The sequence below is a fragment of the Falco cherrug genome, chromosome 14 (genome assembly GCF_023634085.1).
Source record: "Falco cherrug isolate bFalChe1 chromosome 14, bFalChe1.pri, whole genome shotgun sequence".
NCBI lineage: Eukaryota > Metazoa > Chordata > Aves > Falconiformes > Falconidae > Falco > Falco cherrug.
The window spans coordinates 40,040-66,804 of NC_073710.1; the positions used below are offsets into that span (position 1 = coordinate 40,040).

The 26,765-nt window shown below is 47.2% G+C and overlaps 1 protein-coding gene across 3 annotated transcripts; it reads right to left on the minus strand.

Annotated features, from left to right (window-relative positions):
• Positions 1-4,258: 4,258 nt before the first annotated feature.
• On the minus strand, positions 4,259-26,745 carry CENPT (centromere protein T). Of its 3 annotated transcripts, none has more exons than XM_055726804.1 (13): positions 24,572-26,745; positions 23,262-23,388; positions 22,855-22,948; positions 20,721-20,854; positions 19,244-19,280; positions 17,931-18,073; positions 17,087-17,497; positions 13,196-13,372; positions 12,215-12,415; positions 10,077-10,167; positions 7,231-7,395; positions 6,394-6,498; positions 4,259-4,680 (listed from the first exon to the last, which is right to left on the minus strand). In XM_055726804.1, the coding sequence occupies exons 1-13, from the start codon at positions 25,040-25,042 to the stop codon at positions 4,557-4,559; spliced, it is 2,280 nt and encodes a 759-aa protein (XP_055582779.1). In that variant the 5' UTR covers positions 25,043-26,745; the 3' UTR covers positions 4,259-4,556. The 3 variants fall into 3 exon arrangements, with proteins under 3 accessions (XP_055582779.1, XP_055582778.1, XP_055582780.1); XM_055726803.1 differs by having other exon boundaries at positions 10,038-10,167; XM_055726805.1 differs by lacking the exon at positions 24,572-26,745 and adding an exon at positions 23,966-24,363 and having other exon boundaries at positions 10,038-10,167.
• Positions 26,746-26,765: the final 20 nt, after the last annotated feature.

Consider the following 26,765-nt stretch of genomic DNA (forward strand, 5'->3'; position numbering starts at 1 on the left):
ATTTTAGCTCAGCAAGACCTGTGGTGGGAGGCTGCCTGATCCCCAGACAGAGGCTTCACACCCCCGGGGCGCCGAGGCACTTCAGGGTGTCAGGCGCTCTGCTTGGTGACACAAGAGCTGTGCTCCACAGCCATTGCTGGAACCTGAGAAGCCACCGTCAGGCTCCAGGCTGCAGCGTCGCTGCTTTGGCCCTTGGCCCTTACAGTCCCTTGTCTCAAAGAAAGAGGGTTTCAAAGATTCCTTTGCAAAATAAGGTGCCGGTTGCAAGCAAAAGGTGAGGTCAGCCCACACGAAGTCTGCTATCGTGTCTGTCCCCGAGGAGACTTTTGTCTTGGTGTGGCTGCTGTTGTCCAGTATGGAATCACTCAACAGACGTTCAAGTGCTGCCCCACGAGTAGATTTAACCAAACTCTGAGCTGCAAAAGTCATCCAAGCATAGAAAAACTGAAATCAGTCCCTTGCTTCGAGGAAGGCACCACGTGCCCTTTGGTAACTTTACTCAGTTGTCCCTACTCATAGTGTCCGCTTTGCCCTGCACATAGCCCTCTCTAGGGAGAGGAGGGAGGGTTCTGGAAACAAAAAAGACTGTAGGAAAACAGCTCTGCTGTGGTCATGCCTGAATTGCCAAGTAACTGGAGCAAACCTGAGAAGCAAAACCCTTTCTTCTTCTTGCGATGTAGGCATATGAAAAGTAGAAAGGGGTAAGCTGAAACCCAAAGACACCTTCCTGATAAAGCACTAGTTTTGTAAACTTGCCAAAACTGATTGCATTTGTAAAGCGGGAAGGCACCACAGCTGGTGTGGCACAGCATGTGCCACCCAGAGGTACGAGGCCCTGGGGCTTTCTGCCTTAATACTAGAACCTGGTGCCAGGCATTTCCAACACAAGTCACAAAATAGCAGGAAAGGAGCTAGAAAAGGATTGAAAGGGAGATGCATCGTCTGGCTAGAAATCAAATGGCCTAACTGCGGGTATCTCTAGGAGTACTCTGAAAGGAGCAGGTGGAATACAGCACAATTCAGTGTATCTAAAAAGGACAGGGCACTGAACCACCACAGAAGTGTTTGGTAGGTGAACATCAAATCTGCAAAGCTTTTCAAGCAAGCCTGTGATGGGGAGGCAGAGAAGGCAGTGGGCTACGGACAGCAGAGCCACTCGTTCTGCTTCACCCAGAGGACTTTAGATGCCAAAAGTTCACAGCTGTTCACTGTGCAGGCATCTCTTTCTTTTGCCCTTCCAGTTAACGTTAGGACTTGAACAATGTGTCCCTAAAAGTCTTGAGTCTGGTTAATCCTGACTTCAGTGCAGCTAGAAGCTGAACACATCTCGGGAGAAGACAAAGACCAGGTGGGGAGTCTCACCTCCCTCAGCACTCCCAGCTCTCAAAGCCCCTTCGTCCACCTTCATCTGGAAGCCAAGCAGGGCAGGACCCTGGCCACCAACATGTGTCCCAGCAGCACGGCTGCAGGAGGTGGTGGCAACAACGGAGGGAGAAGAGGAAACCAGCAGTTTCCTGGGAAGTTCTCTCCTTAGGAAGCGCAGGTTCTCAGGGTGCTTCAGCGACAGAGAAAAGGAGGTGCAAACTTCATTACTACTTCAGATCAACATTTTCAAACTCAGGCATGCAAAGCCTCGAGGACACACTTGAAATATCCCATAGTATCCAAAAATGTATTTTAAAAAGTACAAATTTTGCAGCATGTTTGTCCCAAACAACAAAGCCATTTCCTTTGGGGAAGGAGGGGGGGGGGGGGGGGGGCGGGAATACCCTTTGTTGTGGAATTCTGGTTTTTAAAAAAATACTTGAAAAATGACTGACCTTCGTATTGGTATGGCCTGCCAAAGAGGTTTTAACTGTGTTGGCCATCATTTCCTTCAGTGTTGTGCAAAACCCGCGTAACTTGCAAGTGTTGCTGCCAAGAGCTGGGCTGGATTTCCAGGGGTCCTTATGAACAGCGCCACTTGGCCCTTTGTGCCATCATGGTTTTAGGAACCTGCACCGTGCGCGCAGCTTAGTCCAGAGACAAGTGTCCATATCGTAGTGGGATTTAGGACAGGGCTACGATGGGGAAAAGCAGCAACTGGAGGCTGGCAGGCGTGCTGTGTGACCAGCCGCCCGGCTGCACCGATGGTCCTGCCTCGGAGCCTTGGAAGAGGCAGCAGCAGGATGATGTTTGCGCAGAGCTCCGAGTTACCCCAATGGGGCGTGCCGCCCATGCTCGGCCCTGCTCTGCCTGACCGAGGGAGGCTGCAGAGCTGCAGCCTTGAGCTGTCCCTTCTGCACAGACATCTGGAAATTAATCAATCCATTTGAATTTGAATCCATTTGACTCAAGTCTAAGTCAAATTAATCAATTTAAAGGATCAAGGTTTTTCATCTTCAAGACAAGAGATCGCAAGAATCAGGAGAAAAAATAACATTAATTTTTCTCAGAAATTAAGCATCATGTCTCTCCTTGGAAATAACAGACTAGCTAAATAAAAGGAAACCGCGCTAGTGTGTTAGGCTGCCCCCCCTGGAAAGACAGCAGAGAAAGCACGCCGATGAAGAGCGCGCAAGTGGAGGTCTGATATCTGCATCCGTCCCTCCGAATGTGGAACATGTGATCGTTGTCATTCCTTCCTTACCAGCTTCTGAAGGGTTTTCCAAAGTCACAGTCCTTTGCACCCAAAGTCTTTGCTGTGGCTGACCTTGTTCCTGGCATGGTTTAGGTTCGCTGTAAGCAGTAAAATCACACACAACAATTTTGCTTTAATCATTGCCCTACTTGAGGGACATGAGGGAGCACAGCACGGAGCAGCTCCTCTGTGCAGCAACTGCTGTATGAAAGCGTGGGTGGGAAGCTGAGCGGCACCATGGCTCATGGCGGGCGCAGAGTGGCAGAAACCACCCAGGTGCATCAAATGCACAGAGGGTTCATTTCCACTTGTCACTAGCAGAGTCACTGTGTGGGTCTCACAGCTTTGGATCATGACACGGGACACTACTGCACCCACGGAGTGCAACCAGACCTCGCTTCACAGGGAGCTGGTGGTCACCCGCCGTCTTGGTGGCACCGCCAGGCAGGAGGTGGCTTCCCGGATACATTTCTGTACCTGGAGCTGGGGGCAGCACCAGGGCTGGCAGGAAACAGCTGGGGAAGCCCAAGGTGGTGGTTTAGCCACAGCTGGCGGCCAGTCACCCACCCAGCTGCTCTTGCCCTCCTCAACAGGATGACGGGAAAAAATTAGATGGAAAAATCTTACGGGTTGAGATGAAGGCAGGGAGATCGGTCAGTGGGTATCGTCACAGGCAACATAGGCTTGACTTGGGCATGATCAGTTTAATTTATTGCCAATTAAGAATCAAGTAGGACAGTAAGAAACAAAACTAAAAGGATCTTCCCCCCACCCCTCCTTCCCAGGCTCAGCTCCTCGCTGCCAAGCGGGGCAGAGGGGATGTGGAACCACAGCTGTCAGTCAGCCCCTCGTCTCTGCTGCCCTCTCCTCACACTCTCCCCGTGGGGTCCCTTCCATGGGACACAATCCTTCAGGAGCCATTCCGGCACGGGTCCCCAGGGTCCCTGCCAGCAAACCTGCACAGGCTCCAGCCTCCTACAGGGCAGGTCTGCCTGCTGGCACGGGGTCCTGGTGGGCTGCAGGGAGCCACCCCACTTCCCCACCATGCCACGGGCCACAGCAGGGTCTCCACCCCAGCACCTCCTCCCCGCAGCCTCGGTGCTGCAGGGTTGTTTCTCTCTGTTTTCTCCTGACTCCTCCCTCCGACAGCTGCTATGCAGCATTTTTGCCCTTTCTTAGACAACCCCCCCAACCCACTACCACAGCCTGGGCACAAAACCCAGCACAGTGGCAACTCCAGCTGAGTCAGTCCCTCCCAGTCTGCCTACCACGCGGTACACCAGAGCACTTCATCTCTCAAACAGTTTTAAATTACTGCTTGCTAATTCCCCGTAAGTTTTAGTTACATATATAAATTAAGTATAAAGTGTATTGTGCCGTTTCAGTTTACCTCAGCAAACAGCTGTGGTCACAGGGGGACTATGACCGGCTCCTGGTACAGGAGACCAGACCTATGCAGGGGGCCAAAGCCCCTGCCCTAGAAAAAAACACAGCTGTAACAAGGATCTGCTCCTTTCTGGAAGGTAGCACATAGCTCTTCTTTGAGCAAACAACTAATTGGTACAAAGAGCACCACCACAGCTGAGTGTCTGTTAGGAACACTCTGAACACCACAATGCAGCACCAGGGAACACAGAATTCCTCAGAATATATACAATACTTTATTTATCAGAGCTGTACAAGTATTCAGTGGTAATATAAAAAAAGTCAGGGTGGTCAAAATTACTTGTAATAACGGTTGGTGAGACCCAGCAGGCGGGTGTGAGAGCCACAGCCCAGCCTGCACTGGTTCAAGATGACGTCAACCACTTATCGCCCCACTAGTTACTCGTATGAAACCACCACAGGGAGCAATTCCATGGAATAACCCACAGGCAGCCTTGGCCAGGAGAGTGGCCTCACACCCATGGGGGCCATCCCCACCAGAGGGGCATGTTCATTTGCTGGGGATCACTTTATTTCCACTCGCAGCAACTGGAATCAGGAGCTTCCTGTACTCCAGGGGGAAGTAACGCTCGATCAGCACATGCAGCGGCATCTTGTCTGTCACTAGCCCTTGTCTGGTCATAAAGGGGAGAGCAGAGAACAAACACAGCTGTTAATGAAAAGTGTTTGCACTCAAACTTGCCATCAGGGTAATGTTTTTTGTTTTCTTGCAGGGACATTTTTGCATTTAACAGCTGAAACGCTGTGGCTGCTTGTGACAGAAGAGCTGCAGACTTCTATTTGCAGGCAGCCCCCTTGGGTGACACATTTGGTTCTGTGCGGCGCGGGCACCAGGCTTGCCTACAGGTGAAAGCTGAGCAGGAGGGTTACAGCAGAGCAGCCCCCCACGGAGGCAAGTGCTTATCACAGCGAGAGTCCCCACACCAACCTAGACCAAAGTATATACTCGCTGCTTTTTAAATTCACAAGCCACCTGCCATGGGATACATTTTACCATGTAAAGACACACGCAGAATAATGCAACAGAAGCAAATAGCTCATTACTCGGCAGATTTTTTACATTCACAGTTCAGAGGTGGCTGGCATTATCCAATGCAGTTTTCTAGTACACCATGTAGCTGATGGCCCCGAAAACATCAGCATCTCCTAGCCTTGTAGGGAGACAAAAAAAAAAAAAAAAAAAAAGCAGGACCGATTCATGCTTTCCTCACAGAAGGAACAGAAATACTGTTATTCACAAACCAGCAACAATTACTGATCCCTTTATGAGGCTGTGGAAAGGCATAAGGACATCTAGAAAAAGGTAAAGTGAGCATACAGAATCCTCAGACCCGGCCAACTAAACCATCGTGCCTCTCAGCCTGTTCACACCAACTTCAGCCCACACCTGTCAGGTAGGAAAATGCAAATCTCTGGCTCGAGACAGCAACAGATTCTTAAGCAGCAGCACCAGCTCCACCTACACGAAGCCCATGCAGAACCTGTGCCTTTAATCAGGTGTGCCTGCACAATCCCTCCAATGCCTTTAACATCACACCTGGAACTCTGCCAGTGGAAAGAGACAAGGAGTAACAACCCAGAGCACTGACTCTCAACAAGGAGTGATGAATTTGTTTCAGGCCCCACAGAGTTTTACAGAGGACTCCCAAGCCAAGAACAAATCCCTTGTGTTCTGGTCACGGGCCAAATTAAATTCAGGCACCAGATGGGGCAGCTGAGGGAGCCCACAGGAAAGACCAGCAATGAGAAGACTCTGAGAACAGTTCAGCCAGGCTGCTGGCGAGCAGAAAACCGTTGTTAGAAGCCAGCCCTGGCCTGTCAGGCTGGAGGCTCCTTCTCCTGCTCTGGAGAGGAACTGTCAGCTTGAACCCCAAGTCCCAGCTTCCGCAGAAGCAGGAAGAATATTGCAGGAAGAGTATTTTATTTGGAAGAGTAAGGAATCAAAACAGACCACAAAGCATGTGAAAATGCTCATGCTATTTCAGTTGCAAGTGCTTTTAGCAAAGAGAGATTGCTCCGGGATGCAAATGGTGCAGCCTAGCCTTGTGACCATTACTCTGCTTCTACTGACGCTACTCATTTCCCAGTCATAACTGCTTCACACCTTCCTCTTGGACCTCCACCACCGTCATCATGGAGTATAAAACCCCAAGCCCACAAATGCCCTCCTGCGATGGAAGGCCAAGTGGCATCATGCCAAGTAAATCACAAGACACCACACTTACTGCAGAAGTATTGCTAGCGCACACCCTGACGGCGCATCTTACCAGGCTGTCAATGCCCCACTGGACATTAACTACACAGGTTAATAAAAACCCTCCCTTTACCTTCTCATGAGGACTTCCAGGTCCTCCATCTCCACTGTCTTCCTGCCCGCATGGTGGATGTAAGCTTCCAGATCGTTGCTTAGCTGCATGAAATATTTCTCTGAGCTGAAGGAGGATTGAAGAGGGAAATAAAATCAGACTGTGGAGTGGGCAAACACCAGCTTCTCGCCCGCTTCTGTAGGGCAAGCTGCACTAGAGCTGCTCACTGTGCAGGTCACAGCCTGCCAGCAAAAAACATGGGAGAAGAAACTCCCCAGCCCACAAACAAAGTCTGGCTTCTCAGCCTGGGCTCCCAGGAACTTCACAGTCAAGGCAGCTGTGGAACAGCTGCACAGCTGACAAGCAAAACCTTTCCCAAACTTCCCACACATGCAAGAACAGGGGTTGGCACCAGCAAAAAATCAACACTGAGGCTTAGACTATCGTGACACTGTTCCAACAATCCACGGATTTCACTCGTGAAGGTAACATGGGTCTACAGATTCAGGAGGCTGAGAAGCCTGGATTCAGAGGTAACACTGCCCAGCTGGAACACCTGCACCCTGCCCAGCACAACCACCATTCTCCCGAGCCGTCCTGCTCACAGGGAATGCTAGTGATGAGGAGACTGTGAGTGGTGCAATTTGTACTGGCCCGGGAGCACCTAGCACGTTTCTGTCCTAGTTTCAATCAGACCTCCTGTGACTCTCCCCAGCTGAACAGGGAGGGCTGTCAGCTTGCAGCAAGTGCTCCTGACAGGTTTGTTATTTCAGGAGAGAAAAGAAAGGAAAAAAAAGACTAAATAGAGCAGGGAGAATCATAGAATCATAGGAAGAGGAGCAGTTTGTTGCTGCTTACCATTTCTGAACAATTTTGAGGGCATCTCTGGCCACTGGCATTTTCACATAATGGCTAAATATCTTCTTTATCAAACTGCTTGCTATTTCAGGCTCACTTGTTTTCCTCTGTGACACACCAGAGCCCTTTGGAACACGGTTAGCCTGCAGCGGCTGCTGGGGAGACCTTTGAGGAAAAAAATGAAAATTCACACATCAAATGAACGCCCACAAGGAAAGCCAGAGACCACCAGGCTGAATCTGGGCAAACCTTACACCAAATTACAAGAGGCAAGAACTACCTCAAGCTCTAATTCTTTCTCCCTCACAATTCTTCAAAACCCTCACACCTATGAAGTGCAGTCTGCAAACAGTTCACATGGCATCATGGGAGAAGCAATCCAGGCTCGTTTCCTTGAGAGAAGCATGCTAGCTAGCATCACAAGTAGTCAACAAGGTCTAATTCTCTCCAACACATAAATGGAATTTTCCCTGCATCCCTGTAGTACTTGCTCTCCAGGAGTCCACAGACTTTGAGACATCCACAGGTCACCTCTGTATCTGCAGACAGAAGAGTCTGGTCTGCAGCACAGACTTTTACGCTATTACAAACATTTTGTTTAGCAGGTGTTTTTTGTGGGTTTTGGGTTTTAGTTGGTTGTTTTGTTGGTGAGTTATTGTGGGGTCTTTTTTCCTCAAACAAGACTGTGAGCCTCTGTTTTCCATTCTAAAAAGGGAAAATCATAATATAAAAAAAGGGAAGTGAAAGCCCTGGATTCACTCATAGACAAGTGGAAAATATCTAGAATCTCAGGCCAACGCATGCAAAGCCTACAGAGGGGGTGCATGTATCATTCAGTTCCCCCTGCAGCCCACCTGCATGTTTTCCTGTTAGAACCTCAGGGGCAGGCCAAAGAGGTCAGCCCCAGAGAGGAAGTACGTGTTGCAATGAGACAAAACAATCATGATTTGAGTCATCTTGGCTACAGCTTCTGTGCCTCCCTTTACCTGTTTGTGAATGATTCTATACAGGAATGTTCAGTTTGCAGAATCAGGGCAAAACCTTTGAAGTTTAGCAACTTCAGTGCTGGGCTCCCCAGTTCACGAGAGACAGGGAACTGCTGGAGGGGGGCAGGGGAGGCTACAAAGATGATGAGGGGACAGGAGAATCTCCCTGATGAGGAAAGGCTGAGAGAGCTGGGGCTGTTCAGCCTGGGGAAGAGAAGGCTGAGAGGGGACCTCATCAATGCCTGCAAATATCTCAAGGGCCAGTGTCAGGAGGACGGGGCCAGGCTCTTTTCAGTGGCACCCAGCGACAGGACAAGGGGCAGCGGGCACAAACGGCAACACAAGAAGTTCCTTCTGAATATGAGGAAGAAGAACTTTACCTTGAGGGTGACGGAGCCCTGGCACAGGCTGCCCAGAGAGGCTGTGCCGTCTCCTTCTCTGGAGATATTCAAACTTGCCTGGATGCAGCTCTGGAGAACTGCTTCAGCAGGGGCTAGGCTGGGGGGGGGGCTCCAGGGGTCCCTTCCAGCCCCCACCATGCTGTGATTCTACGTGACTGTATGAGACTGCGGTGTTTCTAAATGAAAATTTCTGTGGCACTAATCTGGTATAGTTGATCACAGTAGAATTGTACCAGCATAGATTATTTTATAGCAAGATGCCTTAACTGTAGGTCTCTCACAGTTATGGCTCCACTAAATAACCTAGAGTATTCCTTTAACCCAAGTACTGCTATCTCAGGAAGCACGCAGGCCAAGTCAGAGCCAGACTGTATTCCATAAAGCACTAAAAAACATGGACTTGTGCAACGGCATCCTTTAATTGAGGCTCTGAACCTGTAATTATGACCATCTGTTGCCTCAGCACAGCTTGAAAACCTGAAAAATCTGTCAGTCCAGAAATTCCTGTACAGCGCATGCATCCAAATACATGGACTTCTTTTGCCAACGAGGACTAGCACTCTCTACAGAGCAATTAGTATTCAGACATTCCCTATATATGAAGGGCACATCCCAGTGCAAAATCCCAAAACAAATCCACATTCCCTCAGTTATAACACCGCTCCACTTTGGCAGAGTTATTAGAGACTCCTGTTTCTATTTTATAAATGTATTTTACTATTCATGATGACAGCAATCATCCAGCACCTTCTGTTTACAGCAGTAAAGGGCACAAGAATTTGGTTTTATTGTTTATTCCTTCATCTAGAGTCATGGGCTAGAAAAATTCCTTCTGTTCCCTAGGACCCCCTGTTAGTGGTTCTGACAAAGCTTCACCAAATTTCTAGTTAAGAGGGTGACAACTGTTAATTAATTTGGAATACTGCAGGGGACTGGTTCACTTTCTGCCTCTAGACGAACTTCATTTTATACTCAGCACATGGCAACTGCATACAGCTTTAGGCTTCTAAAATCAGCGCAAATATGCCATTTCGTAAGATCAGTGTAACATAATCCATCAATCCCCCTCTTCCGTGAGGGCCTCTGCATCCCATGCTGCAGTCTATGGGTCCAGAGTAGCTTACCAGTTTAAAAACTCCTAGGAAAAGATTTTGGCCTTCAGCACAAGAAACTATTACAAGAATGCTCATTGGAAAGACTTGAGGCATCACATCTGCTCTGGGAGAGTACTGACATCCACTTGATAGAACTCTTTATTCAGCTGCTAAGGCAGTGAACTAACTAAAGGCTTCAGGGCTGCTTACTGCCCGCTACAGCTGACAAAGCACAAAACAGCCGACAAAGCTGGGCTCGGCTCCCTCCCCTACACTTACACCCCAGGTACGCCACCAGGCCGCTGCTGAAGGTGCCTTACACTTACCTGGCAGCAGCAGGTTTTGCAGGACGTGGAGCTGACAACTTGGGAGCAGCAGGTTTTGCAGGATGTGGAGTTGACAGTAGTGGCTTGTAGGCTACAGCACGGACAAATGTGGGTGTCTTCATGGAATCCCCTAGGGGAAAAAAGAAAGGTACGTGAGGAACTGAGCTCTGTTTTCAGAGTTCTTGCAGCAAGCAGCGCTGTAGCACAGACAGAAGCCCAGCCAGCTTTTTGCATCTGTCTGGTGCCGCAGTGCCGGTGCTCAGGCTGTGGCTCCAAGGCACCCTGAGCCAGCACGACTGCTGGCTGTGCCATCCCACCCTCCACACCTCCTGCCACAATGGCTGGTGGCTTCCCTTGAGCCCTGTGCTGGGCCAGCAGGCTGGGCAGGGTGTAGGAACACACACCCGGGGCCGGGCTGGGGCTGACAGCTGGGTTGACTTAGGCTGCAGCCTCTTTTCCCAGAAAGAACTTCAAAGTCTGCAAGATACCTTATTGCCATCCTGCTAAATCAGTGGCAAATTCTCCTGAACACAGGGACAAGTAGAGCAACAGAATCACAAGACCAGCACCAATCAATGTGCATCTCCCGTATTCACAGATTTTTCATAAACTCCCTCCAGCTAAGGCTCAGGCTCACCTCTTCTCTGCTGTAAACTAACCATAGCAGTTTCCTCCAAGTCTAATCTGCATCTTCTAACTCTACTCTTGAACTTTTAAAGTTCTTAACAAGCGAGTCCAGGAAAGAAAAGAATGTTAACAGAACTGAAATACTGAGCAGCACCCTGTCTAGAAGAGGAGTGGTCATGGAGGGCTTCCTGCCTGCCAGCTTCCCTTGCAAGCCAAGGACAGAGCAAGAACCCAGCATATCTGGTAATGGTGTCAACTTTGCAACCCCCCCCGTAAGAACCAGGCCATCCGCCCTGTTACAGAAGACAAGCCCAGCTACCAGAGGCCTCGGGTACCGAGAGTTAAACTCCACAACTGAGAGGGTCAGGGGTCTCTCAAACAAAGCAGGGCTGGGTGAACTACCATGGTCCCTCGCATTAGCTTCTTCTGAGGAAGCATTTCTGTGCACTGGAGGAACTGGGAGCATGATGCAGGGGAAGAGATTAGTTATGCTGAGGTTTCTGAGATAAGTTTTATGACTTATGAAGAGTGCATAATTTCTCATCTTCCAGCTTTTTCTTCTTCTCTTTGTCCAACAAGACCTGTGAGATGCTACTCTTACTGCTCTACCCTATCAGCAGAGATCTCTTCATCAACATCTTTCCATTTCTTCTTCATACAGCTGTGGTAAAGATAAGCACACTGACACACTACTGTTGACACTATAAGAACACCTACAAATTTCCTCATGGCAAAAGTGTACCAGATCATGTGTCACCTTTCGCCCTTCCACACTGCAGAAATACATACAGGCATTGGTGTTTTCACTACAGGTGAATTTCCCCACAAAGCCTCAAATCCTGGCAACGGGATTCTTTTAGGATGCCCTTAGTTCACCTTTTTATTTCAGGGTGTATCGTACGTCACAGAACTGTTAAGATCAGACCCAAAAGACGCCACTAAAACACACTCCGAGCATTCTCAAATGTGGCCTTGATCAAAGAGAACTCAGTCTGATGTATACATTCTTCCAAAAGGCTTAAGCACTCTTGGGGAAACAGAGCAGACTGATCCAGCATCTGAAGACCTGTTCAGAAACAGACACTTCCTCCTGGCTTTCTGGAAAACCAGCCTATGCTTTTGGTTAACTGGGAAGTTAAGTTTGTAACTACAAAATAGGGGTTCTAAATTAGGTTTCAAGTCTGGAGTCATATACATGGCTGTGTAAAGAGAAGTTAAACGTTAAGACATTAAAAAGTCTGCATGAAGTTAGAAGTCAAGCAGGAAGGAAGAATAAAATGAAGGATATCCCTATGTCACTGCGTAAAAACAGTTTTGCCTATTTGTGTGCTTCCATTACCTTCACCTCAAAAGTATGAGATGATCTAGGTCCCTGAAGCACCTGATGAGCCAGTAAGAATCTGGCCCTAGGAAGTGCAGCCAACAGCTTCCCCTCCACTGACATACTAAATAGTTAACAACATTATTAACCTACATTGTTCCTCAATCAAGATGTAACAGGGAAAAATTTCTCCAACTGCTTTCTGCTACTTCTGCAATAGTTTTCTTACCTTCACTCTCAGGGTCTTCAGCTTCATCCTCAGTGGGCCCTTCTTCCATACCATCCAATTCTATCTTGATAGCCTGGTCCTCTAGCTCATCTGCTTGTTCAACAGCTTCCTTCAATAACTTCATCCCAGATTTTTCAGAGGAGGAAGTGTGGGAATGCCTGTCCAGACTTTCACCTCCAACACTTTTGGTGATCTCATGTTCTAGATTTCCAAAACAGGACAGACACATCACTGAAACAAGTATCACAGCCAAAGTTTCAGAGCACTCATAAGAAAAAAAACCATCTTTCCATTCCTGGCAACATTGCCACTTATCATATTCCTGTCTCCAAGGATTAGGGTGTCCATACACTAAGCCAGATAAACTAAAGTACTGATGACTTCTCAACTTTTCCCTCTGTTACATCTAGGCATGCAGAGGTCCCACAAAAAAAAAAAAAAAAAAAAAAAAAAGCACTTGGTAGAAGCCCAGGAAGTTTGAGTAAAATGTTTATCTGAGCTCCTTTTAAATGAACTTCCTTTCATAAGTATTTTTATCTCAAAAGAAGTCTTACCAAAGCCTTATGCAGCATGTTGAACACAGAAGACCTAGCAATTCAGGAAAAGTAACTTAAGAGATGCCAACTCGCCAACATAATCAGAGGGTCTCCAATTTTATCAATTGATAAAATTGGCCAATATTTTATCAACTGCTAAAACTGATTTGATTCTAGAACTTCCATTACTAAATTTTAATTAAAGATGCCTTCTGCAATTATATATTTCTAAACACTACTGCCAATGCAATTTTAGTTTCCGTTTGCACAGAACACAGTCCTTTCAGCTTAATATGCCAAATTTAGTCTGTTTTCCCAGTATTTAGCCCAGATTCCAGAATGCAAAGAGAGTTAACAAGTCCCTCTCCCAGCACTGATGCCAATAATGCAGCTTGAGAGGCCTCTGGCATTAGAGACACTCTGTAGTATTAGAGGTTGTCCTCACCAGCTTTGGGAGAGCCTGGGTGTTCAACACTGCCTTCTGCTATTCCCCCTTCTTCTGAAGAGGACACTTCTGGTTCAGCTCTGGCATCCTGTGCCACAGTTATCTGCAATTCTCCTTTCTCCCTCAGTGTCTTCTCCAAATCTTCAGAATATCCAGCATTTGCATGATGCTCTGCAGCTAAAATAGGAAATTCTATCATCGACCTTAGCTATAAAAAAACCCTCTCAACCAACCACCTGCATACAGTTTAAAAGACGTTGAAACTGACTCATGATAAGCAAATGGCGACAACCATAAGCTATAAGGGAAGCAGATGCAGTTCCCAAAAGTTTACAGCTAAGAAATGAACAACTTCTCCAGCATCTACTCTACAGCCACCTAACTAGCGTGCACATTAGATCCCAGCGCAGGAATTTTACTTTTCAGTAAGCAGAGCTTCTCCAGATCCGTCATCTCTACATCTATTCTCACTCTTGGCAATTGTGCAAAAGAGCAATTTCTTTTCCTTTAGGTCTAGCAATATGCTGAGTTTGTGCTCAGCTTCTCCTCCCCATTTCCTCGGCTTTTCTGAATAAACCATTTTATTCAGCCTTTCTGAATAAACCATGCAGAGATACACTGCAGTATAAAGACGAGAGCGCCCAGCAGTGGTTTTAGCCATCCCAGACAAGCCTCTGGCAGGAAGAATGAGGAGAAATAAATGGATACACAATTTGCATGTCTTTAGATGACTTCAGCTACCAAAGTAGCTACTTACTGAAGAGTACTTTAGTACTCCTTTTCCCTGCGTACTAAGTCTATAGTCTGCATGTCTGTTACCATGTAGCTCAATTCCAGCAGAAACCCACACAGGTAATTATTTGGAGAAATCTTACTGGGAACTCTCATAGTACTGTTGCTTGCTGACAGGTTTGGAAATCTTGGCTGAATCCAGAACCAGAAGCTGTAAAAGTGGATTTTTACCACCCCCTCCAGTGACTGGGAGTTTTCACACTCAAAAGTACAAGTGTCAAAGTCTTGCAAGCCCCAAGCCCCAGTGAAGGGGACAAGGAAGTCTGGCCAAAGGTGGTGCAAAAGATCAGTAATACCAATCTCACTAACCAGAACATAGGGCTCGCTACACCAATGCAGGGCAGTATCTTGCCTAGTTACATGAAATATTAACTAGCTTTGTGAGGGGAAGACAAAAGCTCAACTCAACACTAAGTCTGCCTAAGGCAGACAGGCACCAGTGCTTCTCCCACAATACTGCATCACTGCTGGGATCCAGTACTCCATCAGTAGCATCTGGTACTCCACTGTTACATTCAAGCATGATTTTTACCGATTTCTTTACTTGTTGCTAGTAGCAATACCTCCTGTAGTTTGGTATAACCTGCCAGCCTTTAGTGCCAGTTGCTCCTCTCGAATTTCTGCGCTGACAGACCAGGAAGCTGCTTGGCTGAATCATCTCCTTCAATGCTGCCCATGGCTTTTCTTTTTAAACCTCTTGTATTTCACTACCACTGTCCTTTTTCCGGGCTGAGCAGTTCTTAGCTTTAGTTATCCAAGACTGCAGACACTACTCCACATATTTGATTATTGCTAATGGTAAAACTGTTTTTCTCTGCACCTTCTTTCTCCAGTTCTGTTAAATCTATTTAGAGATGGAGAGGTTAGAACTGCTTGCAGTATTCGAAAGGTGAGCATGACAATTATTTCAGCAGTGGCACGGTGACGTTTCATCATCTTCCTTTCATAAGAATTTTTACATGTTACTTGCTTTCCTGACCATCCCCCCCAAGCTCTGAGCTGGTGTTCACAGAACTAACAATACTGAGGTGACTTTCATCAGTCTCAAGAGTCACAGCCCATTTAAACTCCACAGGTGCACCCAAGTAAAACTGTAACAGGACAACAGATTCAAGAAAGATTACAGGATGCCAAGCTTACACAACTGTAAATTTAGAACTGAAGAATATCTGCTGCCTTAATGAACTACTCTCAAAGAACTGTTTAGAACAAAAGGCTGTATCTTCATAATAAAAAAACATAACTAATTTTGCTGATACACCTGGTATGTGCAAGCAATTACTTATGGGCACTGCAAGTATTCAGTTTCAAATTCTAATAACAAAACTGTTGGTGCTACAGTGTGTTCAGTTTCCATACTGACATAAGGTAATTCATACGAAGCTTTAGACATAGTTAAGCCCCAGGCAAGTTAAACTGCATGACAATGGTCTTCTCATTTCCGGACACTGTCAAAGGAACACTGGGAAAGACTTAAAAAGGATCCTAAACTGGAGTCTAGAAAGTGAAATTCAACAAAACACGCAACTTTTGTCCACATATACCCAAAGCTTTATGTAATGACTGGGTAACACCTGCCACCCTCAGCATCCATGCAGAGCTTTTACCATACTTTTCCCTTGCAACACGGAAAGCACTTCTTACCCTCTCTGAAAATCCCCTCCTGTTACGCTTTGTTCATTGCATTAGCCACCTCTTCTTCTGTATTGCTTACATCTAGGTCTTCAGTTATATGGGACACAACTTCCTTCAAAGATAGGCTGAAAGATCTCTCAGGCTTTAGAGTGACTGAGGATCCCAAACATTTACTTCAACTTCTGGACGGCAAAGAGCAGCTCTGGAGAGGACTTGTCAGAAGAGGACTAATCTTTTTCTGTTGATCTCTTCCCTTATCCTTTCCAAACAACTGTTCCCACCAAGCTTGCCACAGACAACACTCTAGAAGCAGAGTATGGTGCAACAGTCCACCAGGCTTTAATTAATTTCAAAGCTTTCTACAGCAAGAACTCTTCTCCTGACCTGAGCAGTACTGAATACACCAACCATTCTTTAAATACAGTTTCTGTGGCCCTTCTGACATAGGATCATATAAAATCCTGAATGAAAAAGAAACAGTAGTTGTTCATACTTCATGGCAAGCATTGGGAGTTTTGATATAAGAACTGCATGAAGCTATTTACTACAGCAGATCCTATCCTGGCTAGCCGCCTCAGGTCACTAAGCAGAAAATTTTAGGGTTACAACTGTGCCTCGGGACCTGGTCTATGCAATATGAAGAAAATGTGATCCTATTTACAGGGAAATAAATGCAGAAGAGAGATACCAGGCACCTGAGAAAAACTGGCAAGTGACAGGGCTTGCAAAGCATTGCTACAGTGACCAGGGACGTGATTAACTCTGTCCAAGGGATTTTTAAAGCCCTGGAGGCAACAAGGCAGTTAGCTGTGAAATATAAATGACCGTATCAGGGTAAAAGTTTAGATTAGTAACCTCCTGACACTCCAAACTGTCAACAATTCCTACATTTTATCTCCTTATCTCACCATATTTGTGACCAATTTACGGCGTCCACTTCTGGGCTCCCCAGTACAAGAGAGAGATGGACGTACTGGAGAGTGTCCAGCAAAGGGCCATGAGAAACTTAAGGGACTGGAGCACCTCTCATAGGAGGAAAGGCTGAAGGAGCCAGACTGTTCAGCCCGGAGAAGAGAAGGCTCAGGGAAGATCTCACCAATATAGGCAGGTACCTGGGGGAAGGGTGTCAAGCAGATGGAGCCAGGCTCTTTTAGTGGTGTCCAGTGCCAGGAGAAGAGGCAACGGGCACAGACTAGAAGACAGGAGGCTCTGTCTGAACATAAGGAAACTCTTTTCACTGTGAGGGTGACTGAGCACTGGCAAAGGTGGCCCAGGGTTTGCAGTCTCCATCCTTGGAGACACGTAAAAGCTGCCTGGATGCAGCCCTGGGGAATCTGCTCCAGGTGGCCCTGCTTGAGCAGAGGGGCTGGAGAAGATGGCCTCCCAAGGTCCTTTCTTACCTCAACCCTTCTGTGATTTCAGGTAATACCTGCTAAGCCCCAAGCCCTAACCCATAGTACTCACTGCCAACTGCCACCTCTTCTGAAACAGAAAGCTGTTTCATTGGGTTACTCTGCTGGGAATGACTGTGCTTATCTTCTTGCTGGTTTGCAGGTGTTCCTGGAGAAAGAGGAGTCATTCTGCCAGCATGCTCATGATCAAGGATTAAGTTCTCAGAATTTCTTGGTGTCCTTCTTGTATCTGTGCCCACCAGCCTTGTTTCCTCTTGAGCAGCATCAGAAATCTTGCTTCTCTGTGCTGAAGTTTTTGAATTCAATAGCTGTGGTTCAAGAACAGAAAGCTTATTTTGGCTCTGATCATCAAACTGAGGCTGAACAAAGAGCTCTGTGTTACTCAGCATGATTTCCACGTCACTGGTCAGCACGGTGGTTTGAATCTCAGATGCTGTTTGTGAGTCCACAAGATACTTCTGTGCTGTTTAGGAAGTTTTAAAACAAATTCTATGTGAAAAACTGTTCAAGGCCACAGGGACACACATTTATTACCAGGACTTGCATAATTCAACCAAATTTTATTCTTCCTCCAGAGATCAAACACTGAAACCGTATCACCACACTTCGGTGCCCCTAACTTTCTCTACAAACCATCTCCCCCATACCCAGTTATGAACACCATCCCAAACGATTCCTGTAGTATAAATCACCAAACTGGGTAGGGCGCACATTTAAGTGCATAGAATCAAAGCAACCACAGATGCAGAACCTCATTCTAATCTTGCATCCCAAATTACACTGGACTTCTGTGAACGTGCTAGTAGCATTCAAATCGTACAATACAGACCACTACTTCTAAAAGCCACCTTATATAAGGCCCACCCTCCCAAAACAGGTAGTAACACAAAAGAAACCTTTTCTTTTCAGCATGTTCTGTTCCACTCCACCTTCAAAAGCTTCTATGTCAATAGCTCTGCGATTTTTTGGCCTCCGGAGCAAGCCTCTCTTTTCAACAGTGTCTGGTGGGATCACGGTACCAAGAGACATGCTAAGAGACCTGTGAAAAAAGAGAAGGAAAGAAATGATTTTCCGAACTTACACACTCCTCTTTTACCCTCAAATTACAGACACAGTGCCACTAACAGACATTTCACAAATCCCTTCACTAGGAGGAATTTCCCAAAAATACCTTTGAAGAATGCATGCCAGTCTACTTTAAACAAATAGTTTAATTTCATGATACCACCTAACATCAGGATATGTATAACAGAGATCAGGAAACAGACATTTTATAGCCTCCTACCTCAAGAGTGCTGCAACAATATCTGTCAAAAGGTTCAGAAATTTTAAACATTTTAAATAGCAAAAAAAGAAAAAGGAAAATAAAACATTTCAGAGTAAAGACATCCTCTAGATGACAGCAGGGTGGTAGGAGGACTTCAGAACAAGTCTAAGAAGCTGCTTAGTATCAGTATTCACAGCAAAGTACAGCTACCAACACCCTGTTAACTTCTTTGAGATGGGAGCTAAGACAGCAACAGGCAAAGTACAGGAAAAAATGTATCTCATTGTATGTATTTTGCATCCTAAAGAGACTGGCCATGCTCAGCTACCTCCTGTCACTCTCCCTAGGCAGTCTGATCAAAAAAGGGGGTTCAAAGGATTCAGGGATAGGAAGTACAGAACGCAGCCCTATAAATCACCTTGCTTGGCACTGCAGGCAAGGGCTGCAGTAAGAAAGGTGAAATAAATTGCTCACCATGGCTAAGATCAATAGCAAATTATACAGGCAACACAGGAAAATAAGTTCTTTGACTTGCTAAAAAACTTTTAAAGTCCAAGAAAGTTGGACTAAAGACTGTGTAGATGCAACTGATGTGATGGGTCAAATAACAGGCAGAGGTAATAGTCTAAGGTATATTGTGTACTGATTTATTGCTGGAAACATTAGAATGAAAGGAAAAAGAGAACAATCCTAGTAAGTAAAGAGGAGCAACAGTAGCGATACCAGCTAGACCAAACTGGGCATACAGAGCCACATTTTCTGAAAACCACAAGGTTTAACATCTTCAAATTCCATCACCAGAGTGGGAGACGATTGCGTTCGTAATAACACAAGTCTTTATCCTGAACCTAGGTATCTGGGTTCTTCACACTACAGAGGTGATGAATCAAGGCATCTATAGTTAGGACAGCAAGAATTTAAGACGTTTTAGTTCAAACTCACCGAGCCAAAGCGGTGCTGCTGTCCAGCGTTGACCGAGCTAGAAAAAGTTGGTGACGCATTAGCTGAGAACTTACCCTCTACACAGCAGGCGACAACAATACCTCAATGTATCTTCCTCTTTCTAGAATCAGTTATACTACAATCCTCAAAAGTAACATTTTGGTGAGAACAAAATTAAGGTGACAGGTTTGCTTTGCAATTGCTTGTCTGTGTTTCAGAACTGCATATTAGAATTCTAATAAGCGATTTCTGAAAGGGTAATAAAACAGTTATTTCGAAGAAAATTTGATATGGTACATGCCCTCATACTCAGTAATACTACTCTTACCACGTTAATAGCAAGATGCTAGACTAGGGCCTCAGTCACAACCACCCTTCAGCAATCCAAGTCAAACATTAAAGCATCTGGAAGCTTTAGAAGTACAGATAATTGCTCCACAGACTGTTGGTGAAACTGGAACTCAAACCTTGCTTACTCACAAAATCGCAAAAATCCAAAAGCAGATCTGGAGAGCAGGGACATAATCATGCTCATATTAGAAAATACTAGAGCATGCACCTTCTGGTTTTGCAGAGCTGCCCGCAGCTTATCAGAAGATATTCAGATTGGGTACCAGGCTAAAAAAAAGACAAGTTGATTTCTTGACCAGAAGTGAGGCCAGGTGGGATCCAACTCCAGATTAAACCATCCGAACACAGCTGTCTATATTCCCATTAGTCAAGCACAATTAATCCAATGTAGGCATCTGCTTTAGGGTGAGCTGAATCGCCCTCCATACTCCACCAACTAGATCACCCCTGAACTTCAGCAGGACTTCAGTTGCACGTACACACAGACCCAGAGCATCTATAACTCGGAGCTGAGGTACTGGTGTGTGTAATCTGGAGCTGAATCCCACCCTTGAAATGTACTCCAGTTGCTACTGCCAATAGGATATGGAAACCAAGGTGAGGTGTTTTAACTGCCTCTGTTAAACTGCAACTAAAATGAAAGTTGTATTTACCAAATTTGCAAATTTATGTTTAAAGGGAAGACTTACTGCAATACTACATTATTCCTTTCATAAAACTGCAAGACACTTTTTTCCTCAAGCAAGAACTTTATAACTTATTTGATATAATTGCAATGAAAAGTATGCAGCCTGTTGTATTTTCAAGTTTCTGCGATTGAGGGGAAGACAGAGATTGCTTCTTTTGGAGACACTCCAAAACTCAAAGAGTATCAAGTTGCAAAAATATTCCAGAAGGTATATACGGTTAAGGGAGAGCCTGTAACTTGGCTCAAAAAGGCTTATTTTAATTTGATAGGAGGAGCTTTTACCTCCTCCGCTAACGCCTTCACAAAAAACAGTGCAATCTTACTTCCAAACATGCAACTGCCCAGCTGAGAAGCTACTAAGAACTAAACTGCAGCAGATGAAAATTAGTTGACAGCAAACACAGAGCTGAACAAGGTGATTTTTTACTGCAGCCTTGCCTTGGTTCTGGGGAAGCCGTTCATCTGCTGCTCTCTCAAATTCAGAAACGCTGATTTTCCTTCTCTTCTTAGTCATACGGAATGTGGCAATAGATGCATCCTCAGGAACAAGGTCTGGCAGTTGCATTTCCCCCCTACCAATACAAAGCAAGCCTTTAACAAAGGACAGCATTATTCCTTAGCTACCTTTGAAAGGTCCCTGTAACATCACTGAAAAGCAAATTAAAATTATTTGACCTTGCTGCAGCAGAAGTAAGGAACTAATCCGTGATTAGCTCAGCAAAGCAAGAACGTGTGTCATTCCCTCCTACTAAATCAAAGTAAATGCTCAAAAGAGAATCAAAACTTGAGTGGTTATTCAGAACAACAGGGCTGAGAAAGGTCAGACTAAGAGTAAAAGCTTGGACTTCCAAGAAGCTCCATCCATAGCTCTCCTTCTAACAGCACACAGGGGCTATTAGGCTTGCCAATCATTACAATGTAAATAAAGTCATCATCACCATGAAACATTACGTACCACCAAGCGCACTGGCACATAGAACAGGCACATAATACCCCAGTCAGGCACCGGGATCAGTATCAGAAAGCGAGTTTCTGAGTTGTTTTCCCCTCACTGAGCACTTCCAAGAATCCCCTCTAATCAACGTCACATTCAGGCAGCAAGCTGCTGCCTGCACGCCACACCACGTCCCACAGAACTAGAGCAGAGCGTCCCTCCCAACAGCCAGGACCTGCATGCAGCAGATGCAGCATTCTGTATCCTTTTGGTACAAACAAGGTGGCTTCAAGATAGCAAGAACTGTAAGGGACTCCCTGTTTACAGGTCTTTTCCCCTTACAAAATAGGTTTTTTACTACTCACAAATGCAGCTAGGTTTTGTTTCTTACCATGAGTATAATGTAAGCCTAAGCATTAGAATTAACTGGCTTGTAATGGGGAACAAATGTAAAGCAGTGGGAAAGGGGAAAAAAAAAAAAATTTGCTCATTTTTTCACATCTGTCCTGGAACATGCTATTACAACCAGGGAAAGCAGTGACTTCCCAAATTCAAGAAAGTTCACGTCAACTAAAAGGCGGCTGTGAGGAAGGTTTTGAAACAAGTCTACACCTGTTTACAGCTAGCTAACGTATGGAATATAAAACCCTGCAAAGACCCAACCGTCTTGTCTTTTCATTTAAGAAAGGTTGATGAGAAGCACAAAAACCTTCAAGAACTACAAAAAGAAAAATCAATAAAGAATTAAAATAACATTACTCATCTAGTCTGAATTAAAAAAACACACAAATAAACAAGCCGCCCCACTTAACAGAAAACTCAGATGTCTACTCCTCTACTAAAAAAAATGTGAAAGACAGAAGTTTGCTTAATATTTTATATGGTCTGTTTAAGGCTACTTACAGTCAATGCAAAAGGTTTAGCTATAAAATCACATTATTTGGAAGTCTATTTTGCAGTACACAAAAACAAGCCCTACCACTTCCTTCTATTTCATAACGAAGTGGAAGTAAATGAACCACACTTCAGCCTCTCCAGTCCAGTCAGGCCTATAAAATATTAATGGCCGCTAAACACAAATAAGAGCATCTGAGCCTCAGGCAAACCTCACCTCTGAGCTACCCTACAGGAAGGAAGTTAAACCACGCACCCCAAAACAAGGACAACCAAGAAGTAGTAATACCATGAAAAGCTGCAGCAGCCTGTGTTTTAAATACAAAACACAGCCATCACTCATTTATGCCCCTGCATTGTCAGTACATGGCCTGTAGCCTTGGGGAAATCCAAGAATTTCTGTCTTAGTCTCTGTCACAGACAGCTAAGAAAAGTATGCTTCCATCAGGAGCCTTACTTTAATCAGCACTTCTGCCACAACAATTTTATTAAAAGCCTGCATTTAAGAAAGGGGACAAGCAAATACTTGCAGTATTTCCTATTTGGTCCCTCAGTCCCAGTGATTCCTATGTGACTTTTAAAGCTGGAAAATTATTTTTGAAAATCCCACCTGACAGAATGTAATTCTGATCACTGAAACAGCAGTAGAGAAATCCTGCTCCCCAATCCCATTGTAGGAACTGCACTGTACCTGGTAGTGTAAAAAACAGGAAGTAAAAATGAAAATTTTAAAAAAGTACTTACATGTTGGAAATCCTCTTAGCTGGGAGTTCCCATACAGGTCCTTCTGTTTCTTCATGTTTAGATATCCTAAGTGCCAGAGGTGAAACTTGTGGCTCTGCCAACAAATGAAAACATTTCCTTTCCACAATTCAATCCAGCAAGAATGCCAAAACGCAGCAGACTGTCAGATCTACGCTACATTTTGTAACTTACATTTACTAATCGGTTAAAATACTGACTTGGTAAAAACTATTTGGGTTCTAACTCCCAGGAAGGCTGGCATGTACAGTGACAAAGCCAGCAGTACAGACAAACGGCAGCACGGCGGTTCCACGAGCCACAGCAGACCTGAGCTGAAGTTCACAACAGCACGTGCCTCTAATTACACTGTCCTTCTGTTCTCTGCTTTCCTGAAAAACAGTACTTACGGGTCTGGATGATTCTCTTGAGCATATTCCGTGGGGTGTCATTGTCAAGATCAGGGAACACAGCTGGTCTCTGCTTCACCAAGGTGCTTCTGCCAGAATTCTTGTCCTTTCCTGAACCAGGTATGTTCTGAAGAGAGAAATCACAGAGACACATAGTTCCAAACTTGTACCTTCCATCATTACAAAGCAACCTTGACATCAAAAGCATTCATCATCTGTCTCCTAATAAAAATCTAAGCTAGCTAACACAAAACATTTTCGAAATACACTTTCTAAAAAGAAATCATGCACGTGCACTGCACACTTTGGTTTTGGACAGAAGACAATTCACAACAGTGTATCGTTGAGGCGGGTTTCAGTGAGCAACTCAGGCAAAAGCCTGAGGGACTTGAAAGCACAGCCCCCGGCCCTGCTGCACCTCACGGCCCTCCAACCCTCACAGCCCCCCGGCCGCCCCCCTCACGGCTCCTCCGGCCCCGTCTAGTCTCCAACCTAAAGCAACCCAAAACTGCGCAACGGAGCCGCCCAGCCGAGGCGCGGGGCGGTAAGGGCCCTGGCTGCGGGGCGAGCACCGAACTGCGCGGTTTGGGCCCACGCCCCGGTTTAACGGCAAACGAGAACAAGGCAGCGTCCGCCGGCTAGCCCCAAGGGCCGCGCCCCGCCGCGGCCCCCCCGCCGCGGAACCGCCGGGCCCTGCCCGCCACCTTGGCCGCTGCCCGCGCCGTGAGGTGGCCACTGCGGCGGGCCCGAGGGGGCCTGTCGGCCATCGCTGGGTAACGGCCGCGCCGTCCGGCCGTGCCACCTCTCGCGAGATCAGGGCGGGGCGGGGCGGGGCGGTGCCTCCGGGAGCGGTGGGCGGCGGGGGCGGGGGCGCAGCGCAGTGTGGGGCGAGTAGTTCCGGCGCCGTGCCGCCGCCGCGGTGCATTGTGGTCCGCGTAGTTCCGGTGCGGCCGCGGCGGGCGGCGTTGGCGGGCGGCGAGAGGCCGCCGTTGGCCTTGTGGGATCTGTAGTTCCGCGGGGGCCCCCCGCGCCCGCTCTCCCCGCCGCCGGGGCTGCCCAGGGGTCCCCCCGGCAGCTCGGGAGGCCGCCCCGCCATGCCGGGCTTCACCTGCTGCGTGCCGGGCTGCTACAACAACTCGCACCGCGACAAGGCGCTGCACTTCTACACCTTCCCCAAGGACGAGGAGCTGCGGCGCCTCTGGCTGAAGAACGTCTCCCGGGCGGGCGTCAGCGGCTGCTTCAGCACCTTCCAGCCCACCACGGGCCACCGCGTCTGCAGCGAGCACTTCCAGGGCGGCCGCAAGTCCTACCTGGTGCGGGTCCCCACCATATTCCCGCTGCGCGGCGTCAACGAGCGCAAGGCGCAGCGGGCCGCCCGCCGCCCCCGCCCCGCCGCCGCTGCTGCTGCCACCGCCGCCCAGGGCCCCGGTGCTGCCGCCCCCACCGAGGCCCCGGCAGGGGGCGCGGCCGAAGATGTGAAGCCCATCGACCTGACGGTGCAGGTGGAGCTCGGGTCCGGGGCGACCGCTGGGCCCGGCCCCGGGAGGCTCCCGGCGGCGGTGGGGGAGGAGGGCCCGGTGGAGGGCGGCCCCCCGGACCACTCGTACTCGCTGTCGTCGGGCACCACGTCGGAGGAGCTGCTGAGGAAGTTGAATGAGCAGCGCGACATCATTGCGCTGCTGGAGGTGAAGATGAAGGAGATGAAGGGCAGCATCCGCCGCCTGCGCCTGGCCGAGGCCCAGCTCCGTGAGGAGATTCGCGAGAAGGACCGGCTGCTCCATGCCGCCAGCGCTGGCACCCGCAAGCGCCACGGCCTCTGAGGGCTGCCGGGGCCCGGCCTGGCCCAGGGCTCCGCACCTCCGAGCCCCTGCCGCCCTCTGCCAGGTTCCCGGACAGAACGGAGATGGGGCCCCTGGCTCGCGCTGCCCGCTCCCTCTTGCCCCATCAAAGCAGCCCACCGCTGGGCCAGCCCGTGCCACTGGATTTCCCTGCCTAGATGGGGCGGCCACTGTCAGCTCAGTGCTGAGCCCCTTTATCAATCCGACGTTACCCCAGAGCTAGTGCTGCTGGCACCCTGTCCCTGCCGGACCTAGCAGCGCTCCCCCCATGCCAGCAGTGGCAGAAAGCGCTTCTCTCAGTGTGGATGGGACCCGTGTCACCACTAAGCAGACGCAGGGTACCGGTTTTCAGCAAGTAAACTTGCTCTGCGTTACATAAAGTAGAGGCAACACTACCCCCTGGAGAAGGCGTGTTGGGAAGCGCAGTTGGCACCGTACCCTTCCTAGGATCGAACAACGATGCCGCACATGGCCTCGCTTAGCAGAGGCACGAGGAAAGCTTTAGAAACCCTCTCAGGGTAATGTGTTTCTTCAGTAAATTACTGATGCCATAAAAGACTGCTGTTTCTAGCGTGAAAGAATCCTCAGATTAAAGTAGTACTTGTACTGTGTAGTTTCTGCTTTCTTCGCAGTACATACGTATTTGTTACAGATGTCTCGATGCTCTCAACACTAGTAAGGATTACAATCTGGTACAAAGAACTCGGTGGCATTTGACAGCTGTAGTTTATCTCATTGGCTTAAGAACTCTCTCTAATGAAACGGAGGCTTTGTAACACGTTGGAATTTAAATCCTTGGCTTTCTTTCAGAGAACTGGGATGAAACAGAAGCGAAGCAAGTTTCTCTGCAGTGGTTGCAAACCCTTGCTGTCTAATCCTAAACTAGTTGGCATGACTAATAATCTGTACATTAGGCAAGACCTTACTGAAACATGTTTGCGTGTTCTAAACCAAGATTTTTAAGAATATTGTAACAAATTATGTGGAATGATTGTGTAGTTTCTATTTCTAGCCAGCATTAGTCCCCTTACTTTTCAGGAACAGGAAACCAAATCAGTGTTGGCTGGAAAGAGGGTTGGAGTGAGGGCAGCAAGGCTACTAATTTGGCTTGAATATGTACTTCCAGGTTAGCCAGTGGAGCAGATACATCCACTTTGGTATCTGGCGCTTTGGAGGAGGAGGAGGAAGAGGAGGGTATCTGGTGCACCTGCATAGTAGCTATATGGCGATGTGTACTTAGCGGGTACAGCTTCAGGAGTGATGGAGGTGGAAAACAAAAGGCAGTTCACCACGATGTGCCCGTAATTACATTCAAGGGAGGAATGCCCAGGTGTCTTCTGGGTCTCTGAGAGCTTTCTCCTGTAATCAGAGTGCGTTGCAGTCAGTAGATCAGGATGTCAGTTTTACTGAATTTTATAGAAGTTATTTTCTAAATGTAGAAAGTATCTTTAGTTTGAAAATAATGTAATCTTTGTAACACTGGCTAATGTAGCTTTACAACTGTAAGTTTCGTACTCTGTATAACGGAACAAAAGGGCACAGCGCAATTTGGTAGCTGCAGGTTTATCGATCTTGTAGCCCGTTCAGCTAAAGGCATTGGTTGTCACAGCCTGCTGTGTGATGCATGGGTCATTTTTCTATTAACGTGTGTACTGAGTTGGATGGT

Bases quoted from the DNA above. Each gene is read 5' to 3' on its own strand.
- CENPT (XM_055726803.1), bottom strand. From the start codon at position 25,042: ATGGAGCAGCCGGTCCTTCTCGCGAATCTCCTCACGGAGCTGGGCCTC. The intron at 10,168-12,214 runs GTAAGAAAACTA...TTTTTCCCCTAG, and splicing joins TGAAGACCCTGAGAGTGAAG to GGGATTCCATGAAGACACCC. The intron at 6,499-7,230 runs GTAAGCAGCAAC...ATCCTCCTTCAG, and splicing joins CTCAAAATTGTTCAGAAATG to CTCAGAGAAATATTTCATGC.